This window comes from Grus americana, chromosome 19 (assembly GCF_028858705.1).
Source record: "Grus americana isolate bGruAme1 chromosome 19, bGruAme1.mat, whole genome shotgun sequence".
Lineage (NCBI taxonomy): Eukaryota > Metazoa > Chordata > Aves > Gruiformes > Gruidae > Grus > Grus americana.
The window spans coordinates 3,538,023-3,552,569 of NC_072870.1; the positions used below are offsets into that span (position 1 = coordinate 3,538,023).

General features: G+C 47.2%; 1 protein-coding gene across 11 annotated transcripts in view; it reads right to left on the reverse strand.

Annotated features, from left to right (window-relative positions):
* Positions 1 to 14,547, reverse strand: part of CLIP2 (CAP-Gly domain containing linker protein 2) — a 101,014-nt gene that overhangs the window by 38,571 nt on the left and 47,896 nt on the right. For all 11 annotated transcript variants that reach the window (XR_008579844.1, XM_054847179.1, XM_054847180.1 and 8 more), the window contains one exon: positions 6,284 to 6,822. Coding sequence is in view for 10 of the 11 variants with exons in the window: in XM_054847179.1 (XP_054703154.1) it covers positions 6,284 to 6,822 (539 nt within the window). In the remaining variant the exon portion in view is untranslated. The remainder of the gene's footprint in view (positions 1 to 6,283; positions 6,823 to 14,547) is intronic.

A 14,547-nucleotide genomic window follows, 5' to 3' on the forward strand; every position in this document is an offset into this window, starting at 1 on the left:
ATGCACTGCTTGCAATACACTCCAATACTGCTCAGGGAGAACAGAAAAATAAAATTGTAGGTGTCATTCAGGCCAACAGGGAGTGTTCCCCACCACGTCACGCATGGTTCAGGGGTCAGCAATGGCTGTAGACGCCTGCTTGAGCATAAACAGAGGCAGAAACCACAGCCATGATGCTGTGCTGTCTGCTTAAAATTCTAATTTACCCATCTGAATTCATTTTCTCAGCTGCTTTCCAAAGCGTTTCCACAAGACAGTGCTGCTGACCAGAGGGTTGAGGTGGGAACAATAAGTGCCCGAGTGCAGCAAGTACACCGAGATGCCTCCTCTGCAGGGTTCCCGTGTCTCACGCCGGGTGCTGGCACAGCCATGAAAAAATTTCCTGTGGGAAGGGAGAGGACAGGGATGGCGGGCAAAGGGCAGACAGGACACTTTCTGTACTCTGAGGACCTTCAACTACTTTTAACGTGCAGCATGTAAGCTTACTCGACACTGTTACTGGATGATACCAACAAGAAATCGGAGCTCCCCTCTGTTGGACAAGCGCTGCTTGCTCCAGTTTGAGCTGTAGCTGCAGGCTGTACCCAGCGCGTAAACTGAAGCAGCCATCCTTTCCCTTGGGGGAAAAAGGTGGGGTTTTTTTTCTCCTCAACACTCATCCATGCAGACAAGGAGCCTGTTTCCACCCAAGCTGAGAGAGGCAGAAGCTGTGCTTTCCCACCACACACAATTTAGCTCTTCCATGCACCGATGGCAGAAGGTTATTGTACAAGACTTGATTTACAGAGGGTGCTTTTTGCAGCAGCGTGGGGGTGTGGGTCCGGCCATTGCAGATCACGTGAAATAATGATCAATGATCTGTAAGTACAGGGGGTAAATGCGCATACCTATGGGAAATGCGTGCCGTCACTTACTGGGGACAGCGTTCAGCAAGTTGGTGGTAAGGTGGGGATCTGGCCTGGGGTCGGGTTTGTAAATACAACTTACTTCAGGCGGCATCCGACCATCAGCAGTTACATCTGACCAGATACTCATTATGTCATCTGTGAATGCCAGAGCCGGCTTGTAGGGTGAGGGGAGAAAGAGACAGCCTGGAATTACAGGACAGTCCTCCCTGTGTGAAGTTACAGGAATTTTTATAGTTTCTTTTAATCCAACCACTTATCTTTGTGCCTTCCCATCCCCACAGCACAAGTCAGCACTGCACAGGGATGAGTCTGACAGCACTGCTGATGCAAGACATTTGTGCACATTTATCTTTCAGGCACCAGTGAGAAAATAATGTCCTAGGGATGTGGTGTAAGAGGAAAGCCTAGAATTACAGCATCCCCTCCTGAGGCTGTCTCCGATACAGAGTCCGCCCACGTTAATAGTACAGTTTGCTCCACTGCGGGCCACTTACAACTCCTATTTAATGACAGATATTGCACACAGAAGACGAAGACTGGCCAACACATCAGCCCAAATGAATGGTTAGGAGGGTGTGTGCGTGCACAAAAAGCCTCAAAGGGTTAACGTGGCAGCAGAGCAGGGTGGTGCTTTGGACTATTTATTTCCTCTTAGTTTCATTGCAGTGACAGGGAACGCTTGCTCCTGTGACACAGCAGTCACGCTGTATCTCACACCACACAAGGGCAACAGTCTTATACGGCGAGAAGAGAGCTCGGATAGCAGACCTAGATGGTTTCCTGCCTCCTGAACCCTGCGAACAGCTGGAAGACTGCACTTCCCACTGCCTGTCACAAACCTCCGCAGGGACGGAGGTCCATCATTCCCACGCTCCCATGCAAGGTCTTGGGCTCTGCCGTAGTGCTACGCTCTCTGGTCATGACACAGCAATTGCTGATCTCCTTATGGACTGAGCTGTAGCAGGCAATGAAATACTAAAAACATCTTCCCCGAAAATACTACCTTGGTACAACTACAGAATAGGATCCTTCTTTCTTTACCGCCTAGTTTGCAATAAGGAAATAAGCCTTGTGATTGTTCATCTGCAAAGCCCAAACAGAAGCATTGCTGCACCTCTAAGACCCCAGCAAGCTGGGAGAGCTCTGATGGTTAACCAGGAAAATAAAGAGCACAAATCCTTCCTTCGTAACACCCCACGTGCCTTTGCAGCAGCCAGGCTTCAGTCTCAGGCACTGAAATAGCTCAAAGGGAGCTGGCAGCAGCAGAGCAAGTAGTTGTCTCTGCCCAAGGAGAAGGGCTTAGGCTGCAATTCTCCTCGCCAGGGAGCTTCTAGTGGAAATGATTTTTTACTCAGGTGGTTAAAGGCTTTCTGCAGCTTCAGGCTGGCAGGGGTGTGCAGGGAGGGATGCTAAAGAAAAGGACGTGATTAGTTTATTCATGAGAATTTGCTGTCATTTGCCAGTAGCCAGACGTTGCAACACACCGCAGGCAAAAAAGCACTTTGCAGTGTACAGAGGAGAAAATTATTAAAATCACACGTTCGCTCGGCGGGGGGGGGGGGGGAGCCCAGACTCTGTTTCCACCAGCCTAACCAGCCTGCCGTGCAGTCCTGCCCACCCATCAGCCGAGGCGCCGCTCCATCGGAATCTCCCTGCTAGTCCTGCTTCTGCTATTCCAGCCTCTATTCTGGTTTCGGCCACCCACAAGTTCTAGCAAAATCACAAACCTAGAATCCATCCGAGGGGTATCTGGGGTGACACCCCATAGCAACAGAGTCAATCAGCCCCCGGGATATAGCCTGGCCCTTAAATACTCTTGTTTATTACTACATTTCAGTAGTGAAGAGTACAATCCCAGTCAGGAGACAGAAGGATGGCTGAATGGCAAAATGCCTCCATTAAAGAAGAATTTTTTCTTTTAAAATTATTTTTTATTTAGACTGACACATAGAGAACAGCCACCGCCTTCCCACCCTCTTCTTAAGAGAGCAACCACATCTAGAATGGAATGAGTTCAGCTGCTGAGAAAGCCCTCCCCAAAGCATGTAAAATACATTTTCTTAGGCAAAAAAACACAGCAGAGATTCCTCCCAAGCAGAAAATGCTCAGCTGCTCCATTGCTCCGTTTCCGTCCCTTCTTTCCCCGGAGAAAGGCACCAAGCCAGCCTCACATTAACGGCAGCGCTCCGGCAATCATCATACTTTGGGAAGCTCCATTCTTACTAAAGCAAAGGTTAATTGTTCCACATTCATTTGTCAGACTTCAAGAGATGAGTTCTACAGTATTAGGGTGGGTTTTTCATCTCTTTAATGCAATTTTTGCATCTCTGGGAAAAAGTCCGAGTTAGAAAGTGCCAAAGGCAAGTATTATCTAATTCCTCTAATGGAAAGCTTCTAACAGAGAGCTAAAAGTCACCTTTCGCAACTGCCACAGAGTCAGAAAGGGTCTCGGAACAAAGTAATTGAAAAGCAAAAATATCTTCAAGCTATGATGGGTTTTAACGAAGTCCAAGAAAGCCACTAGCAGGAAAGGACCAGACTGCAGAGCAGGCCTGGAAGGGACCCCTGCAACCTTGTGCTCTGTCCACTAAACAGCTACAGAAAACACGTGTCCTCCCTCACTTGAAAAGCCTTTGGTGGATCCCATCTGCCTAAAAGCCATTCTCAAATAAAAAGATAATCTTTCAGAAAAGCATGGACTAAGAGTAATAAAGACAACTAAAACTGTACCAATCCACAGAGGACAAAAGCAAAGATTTACTCAGGGAATTTGAGAAAACTTGAGTTAACGCAGAATCATCGTTTATATATTCAAACACCAAACATGATTAGCTGACATCTCCATTACTAAAAAAAGCCATCTGCCAAGCCAAGCACATGTTACTGAACCACAACAGCAAAATTATTTCTTCTTGTTGTCATTATCTGTTTTTTCCTGGACCTCTACTACTGCATGCAAACAATTCCTGATGTTTCTGTAAGCTGAGCATTCCCGCTAGAGCCAGTGAGATGCTGAGCTCATTCCAGATTTGCTCTTTTGGAGCTATTTATTACACTAATAAATGATAGTACAAATTTTATTCTATAACATCTGGGGTGGATAAATTAGCAGGTAGGGAGGGTGGACTTTTAAGGATGCACCTTAACTAAAAACAAAAACCCCAATCAAACCCACCCCCGAAGCCCCAAAAAACAGCTCAACAGAAGCCAAGGAGAGAGATTGTAACAGTTGGTATTGCATGGGTATGCTGAAATCTCAATCTGCCTGGGCCCCACCAAGGTAAGCAGAGTATTAAGTGGACAGACCCTGCCTCGGTGAGCTTACAGTCAGGAGAAGAGATGGGTCAAACAATTAAGTCTTGAGAGCGCTATTCCATCGCCTGGCTGGTTCAGAAAGAACAGAGCCAAGTTTACCATAGATTTTATACTCTGCAGTTCACCTTCTATGACTGCTGCTCCTAAAATGGGAAGTTCTCACCTGAGCACTCTCCTCACACCCTGCAACAGGCAAAGGACAAAATGGGAGCAAACAAAGAACTGATCAAAGGAGGACGGATTCCCCAGGTTCAGTTTTCCCCGTGTGTGGCTGCTTTAACACGCCAACATGGAGCGTCAGTGTGTGTGTAAAGAGAGAATGTCTCTGCCACCTTTCCCTGCCCACCCCGTCCCTGGGGCCAGCAGCAGCTTTGCTGACAGTAGGGATGGGGAAAATTTGAGAATATAAAACTTTCTCACCTCTACAGCTAGGTCTTCTAGGTCCACGTGTTCTTACTAAGTGTCACACCCAGTGGGCACAAGCAGAACCCATCTTTACTTTTCCTCCTCCAAAAATGAACCAACTTTAAATTGTTGGACAACTATTGGACAACCCAACAGTGTTCTGGTGAGCGAGTGCATTGCTAGCTTTGAAAGTGTATTTGTAATGCCAGAGATGCCTGACACTTGGACACCATAGATTCTGAAACCCTCAGAGCAGATTGTGCCATGTGAAGTTTTGACTCAGAAGACATGTGTGGTCTGTCACAGCCACTCAGCGCTCCCCAGCCACCCAGGGCTGCTCTAACGTGGCCCAGGGTCCCCGTGGGGCTGCAGAGAGCAAAGGAATCAACTCTACCAGCTTGACCGCAGCCTGCCCCGAGGTGCTTCTATCACCAGCACAAAAAACCCACTCTCCGAGACTGCTCTGACACCCCCCTGCACGCATTCCTGATTCACATCGGTTGTGGAGCCAAGTTCTACCAAACCCCTGTTACTAACCAGGTGGCAAGTCTGTCTACACTTCCCTACTACCACCATTGGTATTGGAACCAGGTGCCCCAAAAATGAACCGCTACAGAGCTAACTAACTTTAAATGGGAGCCAGATTGCTCAGGATGCGCAAAGACTAGCCCTCTGCAACCCGTCATCGCTGCCGGTCAGAGTCACCTTTATCTTTCAGATCCAGGGACATTACTGCAGATACAGTTGCAACAGATCTGTGCTCAAATGCTTGGCTCTTCCAATATTTGATATCACAGTATGTATCATACACACTAAACTAAACTCTCTTTTACAGAGCGGCAGAACAAAACTCAGTCTTCCCATGCTTTGGTATCTTTCTTTTCCTTCTCCACTGAAAGCACTGCTCCTTTGCTAGGACACGAATGGTGACAACCTTGATGGCAAACTTCCAGTAAGCCATTCTTAGCATAAGTGTGGCATTTTGGCTTAAAGTCATCAGGTACTCTATTCTAGATAATGAAAACGACAACAGAAATTGGATGTGGAAAACTCATCTGTCAGTACAGTGATCTCTCCTAAAGTCCTGCCCTTTTATAAAAATAATTGCAAGTTCCTTTCTGTACAGGAAAGGAGTTAGTGTCATATCCAACATACAAAAACTGAAGCACCAAAAGGTGGCTACCTAGGAGAGATTCTGGCAAATACTTGCAGAGTACGTACAGCCACATGCAACAAGACACTGTGGAAATTCCTTGAAAGCCCAAATGCACTCCACAATGGAGCACATCACTGGATTAGAAAGTTATAATCAATGATTTTTCTTCTATTTCCATCTCATATTTGAGCTGCTCTCTCTCTCTGACCTCATTCTATTGCTCAGGACTCGCCCAATACAAGAAACGCTCTGGAATATATTGTCTTGCATCAATGTGAAAAAGAGAGACATGTCCAGGAGACACAGCATCCCAAATAACAGTGAGTGCAGAAGTTCAACACCTGCTCGGTCCAGGCCTCCCCCAAGACCACGTTGTGTCCCACACCTTGCCACCAACTCTGTCCTCCTTTTGTCTTGTCCTGAACCTGACCAGGAACACTTAGAGAAGGGACAAATTCTTGTCCTTTGCCTTTTTAGGGGGACCCGGCGATCAACTCACCAGCACACGATCTCCAAGCCGTAAATCCTTCTCCCCTTTTTTCACAGACCCACTGTCCGAGAGGTTAGATCCAGACTCGTTGCCCGTCTTCATGGCGCTGTTCAGGACGCTCTCGCGCAGGGGGATGACACGAGTGGAGAGAGGTGGCGTGGCCGTCCCCGAGTGCAGTGACAAGTTCTGAGCCGTCAGGGAGTCCACGGAGGGGGCGTCGCTCCCCGAGCCCTCGGCCACCGGCTGCCGCGTCAGCTTGGACGGTCGCGTAAAAATCCCCTGCAGCGGCTGGCATTCAAAGTAACGTACTCCACCGACAGAGCCGTCATTCTTACCCACTGGATCATCCAGAACGACCCCTGCCCACTGGCCCGGAGCAAATTGCGTCTCCCCAAGATACTGGATCACACCTGGCTTCACTCCATTTACCCAGACACGTTCGCCCACCACAAAGTCTCCCAGGAAATCATCGCCCACCTCGGCAACCTTTGAACCCGACTTCTCAGCGCTGGCGGTGGAGGTGGTACCCTGCTTGTGTAAAGGTGAGCCTGTGAATCAAGGGAAAAGAGGTTTTGGTATGAGGAGAAATCCCAAAAGGCAGCCAAAACACCAGGAAAGGGCATTTACAAAAAGGAAACATCTGGGACCACCACTTAGGTTGCAGGTTTACACCAGGTGAAGGTTAAAACCTGTGTGACCTCATTACTTACACATCTTCCTCGGCAGGAAAGCAATCTGCACAGAAATTGCTGTCTGCTGCCCAGTTTCTGCAGGTCTTGCACACAACAAAGAACCGACCCCGTGTCTTCATCCCCCTTACAATGCCCACGTACCCCCAGTCCCGTTGCTGCACCAAAGGGTATTTTGTGTGGCAGCACTAGCGTGAACAAGCTCAAAAGGACAGAAGTGGTGGTAAGTGCTTAAGGATCAAAAGCAGACCAATGAACTGCTGCTTTGAAAAAAGATGCCAAAGTCATCCTTTCATCCAAAAATAAAAAAAATATAAAAAAGAAAGAAAAAACTTAAAAATGCGTGTGGTACTGATGTTTTAGTACCTGGCACTATGAGAACTCCATGTGTTTGGATACAGGCAAACAATTAGTCCAAGCACTGGGAGTCCCACCAAGGGCATTAATAGCTCCCGTGGGACCACGCAGCTGCCTTTGCAAATTACTCAAGTCCTCCCAGCTGCCGCTATGCCCTTTGCTGGAGCAGAACCCAGCAGTGAGCAGACACCTGGGGTACGTTCAACATAAACAGTGTATCTATAAACAGGAAGCATCTACAAAGCCCTGCATGCACAGCCTTCCCAGCGCTGAACTCAATAAAACCTGCAATAAAAAACACTCTTATCCCGTATCAGCCCACCAAGCCAAAGCCAGACCTCCAGCAATGCTTTGCTGCGCCGGGAGAAGGAAAACTGCAGGTAATACTGGAAATTCACTCTCCAGCACACCTTTCGTTGGCCAAACTCTCCGTAATGCACATGGAGGCCCTTAAATATGTGATGGGCACCTGAAGGGGAACAAAGACAACCTGAGGAAACAAGTCAGCAGCAATCCCACTCTTGCTGTGTCACAGCGTCAAAGTCTCCTAATCACAAGCTTTGGGCTTCCAACCTAGGCCCCAGGGGAATGAACGTCAAGGCCATAGGAACTTCAATAAAACTCTCTGAATGCTAGAGGGGGAGGTTAAGTAAAGCCCTAAACCCGGCCCCACACATCCTGCACTCAGTGGAAGCTACCCGGACTCTTCAGCCCAACTTCAAGCTGCAATTTCTGGGTGCCACCAACCAGAAAAGCCTAAAGCACATCCAGGAAGAAGTTTTTATTTTCTACCAGACAAGGCTGGCAGAGAAAGTCTAAGCAGCTGCAAAGACAAGTCAAACTTGAGTGCTTATCTGAAATGAACTGTGAAACTTGTTCAGCCTCAGCCATCACTACTGCTCAGCCTGCACCATTTCTACAGCTCTTTCAGAAGTAATGGGCCTGACAGATCAGGCTCCTAGAAAGCCTGAAGAACATAAAAGCTCTCAAACCAAGATTACTTCAAAGCTTTGCTAAAGGTCTAATGTCAAGGGAAAGAAAAAAGCACCAGTGCTTCAGTGCTAGTATAAAGAACCTACAGTTTTTTGCTAAAGCAGCTGCATTAAGAGGGATTAACATAGACGCTTTGGTTCTCATTAGACTTCAGAGTCAACACTCTTGACAAATCTCTATGGCACAATTGCACCAGTTAGTTTGCGGCTCCTGGAAGACAGCAGTACCTCTGCCTGGTCTGAACCTGATCTGAACTCGGACAGAGCAGCAGTTAAGCCATGATCAAACTAACTCCTCTTATGAACAGAGTCACCTCCAACCTGCTCACTAGGCTTGGTGGGCTGGAGCTGGAACAACTCTTGAGAAAGTTAGCTAAATGGGGAATGCACAGCATGACACACGGAGCGCGTTCAAGACACCCATCAGAAACTGCAGTAACATAAATACTGCTCCCAGCCGAGCCCACAGCGCTCCCGCCAAAGCTCAGCCAGCTCCCTGGGAGAAAGGGATGCACTGTAGTCCCGGGGCTGCCTTCTCTGGGCCTTTGGGCCCTATTCTGAAAGCTGCCTCAACCTCACATGTTCTTCATTAACTTTTTTTTTTAATTTTTTTTGTTTGTTTTTTGTTTTTCACAAATGCCTGACTTTCAAGCTTGTGTTACTCTCAATCTTGTACAAGATAGTACCTCAAAAGGTGCTCCATCAGGGGTGTGGAATTATATCCAAGAACTAGTTTCACCTTAAAAACTAAAAACCAAGAGACTATGAAGATACTTAGAGCTTTTGATCTTTACAAAAGACTTTAAATAAAAGGGGTGGGCTAGGAAGCAGGGCTCCATCCATGTGAACCATAAAGCAGAAAATAAGGCCACTATTTTCATTTCAATACTTAATAGCACAAGACAGTAAAACAGTTAGATTAGGAACCAACAAGTTGCATTTTAAAAAGAGTCTTTTGGTTTAATGGCTACAGGAGTTTATCACCAACGTCTGTGATATGTATAGCTCTCCTTTTAGTGGTATAAAAAAAAAATCAAATTAGAAACACAACTTACATCCTGGTTTCACGCTCGGATCTCGTGCCGCTGACATGTTTGCGACAGACATATGCAACATGCCAAGCAGAATAGCCAAATTCAACTCTATGGTACAGGGAACTATAAGCACAGAAATTTGGGGGGCTCTGCATCTGTATTGACAAAAGATCAAAGCTGTTTTTCTAGTCCTACTGGAGCCTGAGTTTCAGCACACTAGCAGTCTTTATTAGGGCTGTTAGTTAACGATCAAGATACAGGTTACATTAGCTCTCAAACACCTCTGCACCGTGGCTGGATAACCAAACCCTTCAGCAGTGAAGCTCAAGCAAAGAAAGGCAGGAAGGCTGCCCAAGGCTGAACAAACAACGCAGCAGAACTTAAAACCACGTCCAGACTCACTGTATTTCACTGCAAGAGCAAACACCTTCAAAAGCTTACTTGGACTGGGAAAAAAAAACCAAAAATGAACAGTCCCTTGGACTCTTGGTGTAACATTGTGTTCCCCATAAAGCCAAAATTTTAGTGGGACTTTATACTCCATTCGTTTTAGGTGCCTGTCTGACAGGCAGGGCTGCCAAACTACAGTAATTAACCATCTCAGGGAAACAGTCTAATTACAGGCTCCCGAGCAGAGCAGTGCAGTCAGAAGCATTACTATTCTTTAGCATGAGGTGAAGGATTCCAAAAGATAGAATTTAAGTGAGGAACTGCCAGTAGGTTCACCTTCATTACAGCCACACTGTAGAAAGTTGTTATTATTTTATACATGGGTAATGAAGGTCCTGTAAAATACCTAAGCCACCAATTTTCCAGCAGCGCAGCTAACGGGCTTTTGTGCGCTAGGTTTTCAGAGAAGCCAAGAGTCACTTATGCTCGAGCTAAACCCATTCTATTTGCCTTCAGGTCTGATGGACCCATTAACTAGATGGCCAGACAACATCCCGAGCAGTCTGAGCAGACTAAGCTCTGATCCTCCCAGGTAGGTATCTAGTCACCAGCCCTTCAGAAGGCAAAAGGTAGTGATGAGCAACTTGTCCTCGATCCCATGAGTATCTTAGGATAGCCCAAAACCAACATTAGCTGTCGGCGCTGCTCTCCAAGACCTGACATCTGGAGTTATCTGCTCTCCAAGCAGCTCATACAGCTTAGGGGAAAGCCACCCAAGTGCTCAGGGTTCCTGAGCTTTCTCCAGCATACAGGCACCTAATGAGCTGGTCTATGCCCATGTCACTTGGATTTGCTGCTTCTGGAGAAGAAAAGTAATCTTCTTGTAGTCAGACTCCCCAGTTAAACACCAACAAGTTCCAAGAAACTCACTAACAGAAAAGCGAGGGTACACATCTCAGGTACAAAGTTGAGAACAGAGTTACACAAGAGAAAGAACCCCCCAAAAACGTAGACTGAGTATTTCCTACTCCAACCCTGACGTTACCTGGTGATGTGAATCAAGAAGCCACAGGAACTCTTTGAATGTCACTATTAGGCATCTAACTCAGCAGCTCGCCTGGAAGCCAGCGATGGGGAAAGCTCTTTCCTCCTTGGTCCAGGAGGATCTCCTGCTGCTGCTCTGTCCAACACAAACCTCGCTTGCTAGAGCAGCTCCTCCCTCCCTCCCTCTCGCTGGGACCAGGCTCCAAGACACAACAAGCAGTAAGCAGGATCTCTTCCACTTGGGCTTTCCAACTTTACAACCCTATTGTGTTCATTAGCCAGCTCATTCTTTTCGGTTTAAATGGTCTTCCTGTAGGTCACAGCTTTCAGGGCTGAACAACAATTTATAAATCAAAGTCATAAACAGCATCCGCTAAATGCACGTCTTATCCAACTCTAAATCTCTATTTTCCCTTTAGCTTTTGTAAGGCCCAGGCACGCTGCATTAATAATAACCACGGCAGACCTGGCACTCAGGGCCCTTTTTGCAAACTCCTCCTGTCGGTTTTAGGGGCCCACACTGACAGGGCACCAATACTTCAGGAGCTGAACAAATTCCTCCGAGCCAAGAGCTGGAGAGGTTAAAGGTTTTAACCAAAGCTTCAGCCTGCTCACATGGCTCTCATTACCGTGTCAATGAAAGCCATGTGTCCAGAATCCCTGGAAGCACAAGGACTTCTGCAAACAGGAGACAGACTCTTCCTACAGCAGACATTTCCAAGAGGTGGAAGAGGTAAAGAGACAGCTTTGTAAGATAAAGGAGCAAGAAACCTCCTTTCAACAAGCTCTGAAAGTTGAAGCAGGAGGAACAGAGCACTTGCTCTGCAGCATCAGCAGGAATAACCTCCTTTGCGGGATCCCTGATGAGATGCTCAGCCTTGTGCTACGTTTAAGTGCCATCCGCATCCAGCAAAACCACGCATCCCCTTGCTCCCTCCACTTCTTTCAACCTCCCACAGCACTTCAGTTGCTCATTTCTTATCACCAGGCAATTGAAACAAAGGGGAAAGGAAACTTGTTTCTAAAGGGGAGGAGGGAGAGGAAGAGAAAAATAGTTTAGCATGAGAAGCAGTGCATAGTGAATGTTGTCCATGTATTTCCTACTCCCTGCAGACCCTTTTGTAATCTTGCTGCTCCCGAGACACATGCCAGGCACCCCAACTGCCAAAGGAATCAGAAATGCAACAGCCTGTTGTGTTGCCATGGGAATCAGGAGACAGGCAGTTAATTGATAAAACTGAGGCACATTAGATTTAAAAGAAAGAAAAGAAAAAAGAAAAAAAAAAAAGATATATACCAGAGTAGCAACCTATGCCAGGAAGGGAGGGAGGGAAAACACGTGATATTTAAAAAAGAGCTTTACAGTGCCCCTAAGAGAGGTCTTTTTCCTTCTCCATGTTAATTTTTGGAGATTTTTACCCTCAAATCCCACAACATCACAAGACAGCCTGACATGCAGCACAGAATTGCCTGTCCACTCCCAGGCTGCGTTCCCTCTCCATGGCAATCAATAAACTTCTCATTCGCTGCAAAACCCACTAGCCAGCAAGAAAAGCTGTACCGGCCTGGCAGAAGCGTCCCTGTCACAAGACCTGAAGACACCACATCCTCACCTCACTGGCCCCTGCTACAGATGTCACTAACCTGTGACTTGCGACTAGTGAGCACCTCTCACCGTGCAGCCCTGAGACCAAATTAACTCGTCAAAACAACTTCGGTACCAGCTCTGCTCCCTCCCAGCCTGGGCAGGGCTTCAGGACAGTCCCACGACCAGGGAACCATAATACCCATTTGAAGCCAAAACAGATTTTGCCAGCTGGAAAACCCCACCGCTGGTCACAGGGGTGCCAGCTAAAAGGAACAGTGTATGGTTTTACTGCCACAAGGATCAGGTAAGAGCCTAAGCGGCATTAGAGCAGCCTGGTTCGCGGCTTGGTTCAACACTCGGGTGATGGCATAGTCTCAGCTGGGAGGTCAGACCTGCCCCTGCTCAAGCTGCAGCCTGTACTCAGGCACCAAACGCTTGTGATGGATGACACCTTCCCACTCAACAGACCACCACCCTCCGCTAAGAGGATGTGGAATAGCAGGGTGTTATCTTTACCACCAAGTACCTATCAGCTCCTGGCTCTGTGGTTTTCCCCCATTGTTTTACATTACAATTACTGTAAGCCTCTCTGCGATATCATTTCACCTCCAAGCATAATACTACAGAAATTCACTAACTGGTGGACAGCAGAGCTGGTTAGAGCTTCCCCTACAGAGAGGGGAACCAAGGAGGACAGTCTAGAGTATCCATTGTCAAAACCTCAGTCCCCGTTGAATATGGGAGAATATGCCCTGGTCTGCCGGGCAACAGACAAGGAGGAACAACCTGCTGCACCTCCAGAAGCTGCCACCTGCGTGGGCAGGGAGACAGGGCTTCGCTTGGCAGCGTCAGCAGCAGCCATGCAGGCTGACGGGGTGTCCCATGGGAGAAGGGCTGGCTGCCTGCTGCCTTCACAGCGCCCGGTGATGGTGAGCCCTCACCACATGTATTTCTAGGTTCCCACACAGGGACTGGAGCTCCTCAAAGCAGCTTGGATTACATAAACGTGACGTTGTTGGCAATCAAGTGAAAGCCAGCGCACTCTGCCGTACCCACATTCAAATTATTGAGCACAGCAACGAAGCAGCTGTTTCCTGCAAGATTTATCATGGCCCTTTCAAGCTGCAGGATAAGGCAGAAAATAGAGAGGGAAGAGGCGACTGCGAGAGAAAGCAATGCTTTGCAGGCAATAGCCGAATGCCTGGCAGCACATTGTGGGAGGAAGCAGCCCAAGAGATTTATGGCTGACTGGGAAACAACGACTGAAAGCTCTGTAAGTTCAAAGCTGAAAAGTTGGGGCTGTAATCTGGCATGGAGACGAGCTCTGCATCTGGCACCCTGGAAATCTATTGCCCCTGCTGTTCCCTGGAATAACCCCCATGGTGTGGATATTAAGATCTGATACAACTTCAGCATCACTTGCTCTAGCTCCTTTGAAGAGAGGAGACATACCTCGAAAGAAACTTGTGATGAAGAGGAAGGAAGAGAGGACAACAAGAAAGTGAACAACAATTATGAATGAGCAAGCAGAATCGAATGAGAACCGCTGCAGAGTTGCTTTGCACTGAATGCAAGGAGATGCCCATTGAGGCAGATATTTGTCTTCACACGGGCAGCTGGGAAGGGCACTGAACCTCAAACAGACGTACTGAACAAAGGCTTTCTTATAAAGGTCTCATTCAAGAGGCTGACTGGTACGAAATCTGCTCTGCCACAGGCGAGACGTGCATTCTCGTTGCCCGCTGGAGACGGGAGGGATGGAGGACCCTGGGCTTTACCAGCTATGCTAGACCTGATCCAGTATAATTCTTAAAAAAACCAAACAGCAAAGATACATATTTGTTATGTGTGAGGATTTTAAGATTTTCAGATAAACAATGGTATTCAACAAAACATGCAAAGCAGACAGGTTTTGGCAGCACAGGGCACTAGGGAGGCAAGTGACTAGTAGAAAATGCACGAGGTTTCTTTCACTGAGGCATAATTAACTTACAGCATATGGATGGATCTATTCATCTCAAGATTACAGTCTTAATTTTTACATAATTATTATTTTTAAAACAGCAAGTATATTCTTTCAACATTCATGTTTCAATACACTATTCAACATTTTCCAGTCTGAAAACAGGGCCCATCTACCACACCTCTGGAGCAGCACCCTGTCTTCCCAGAAAATAAT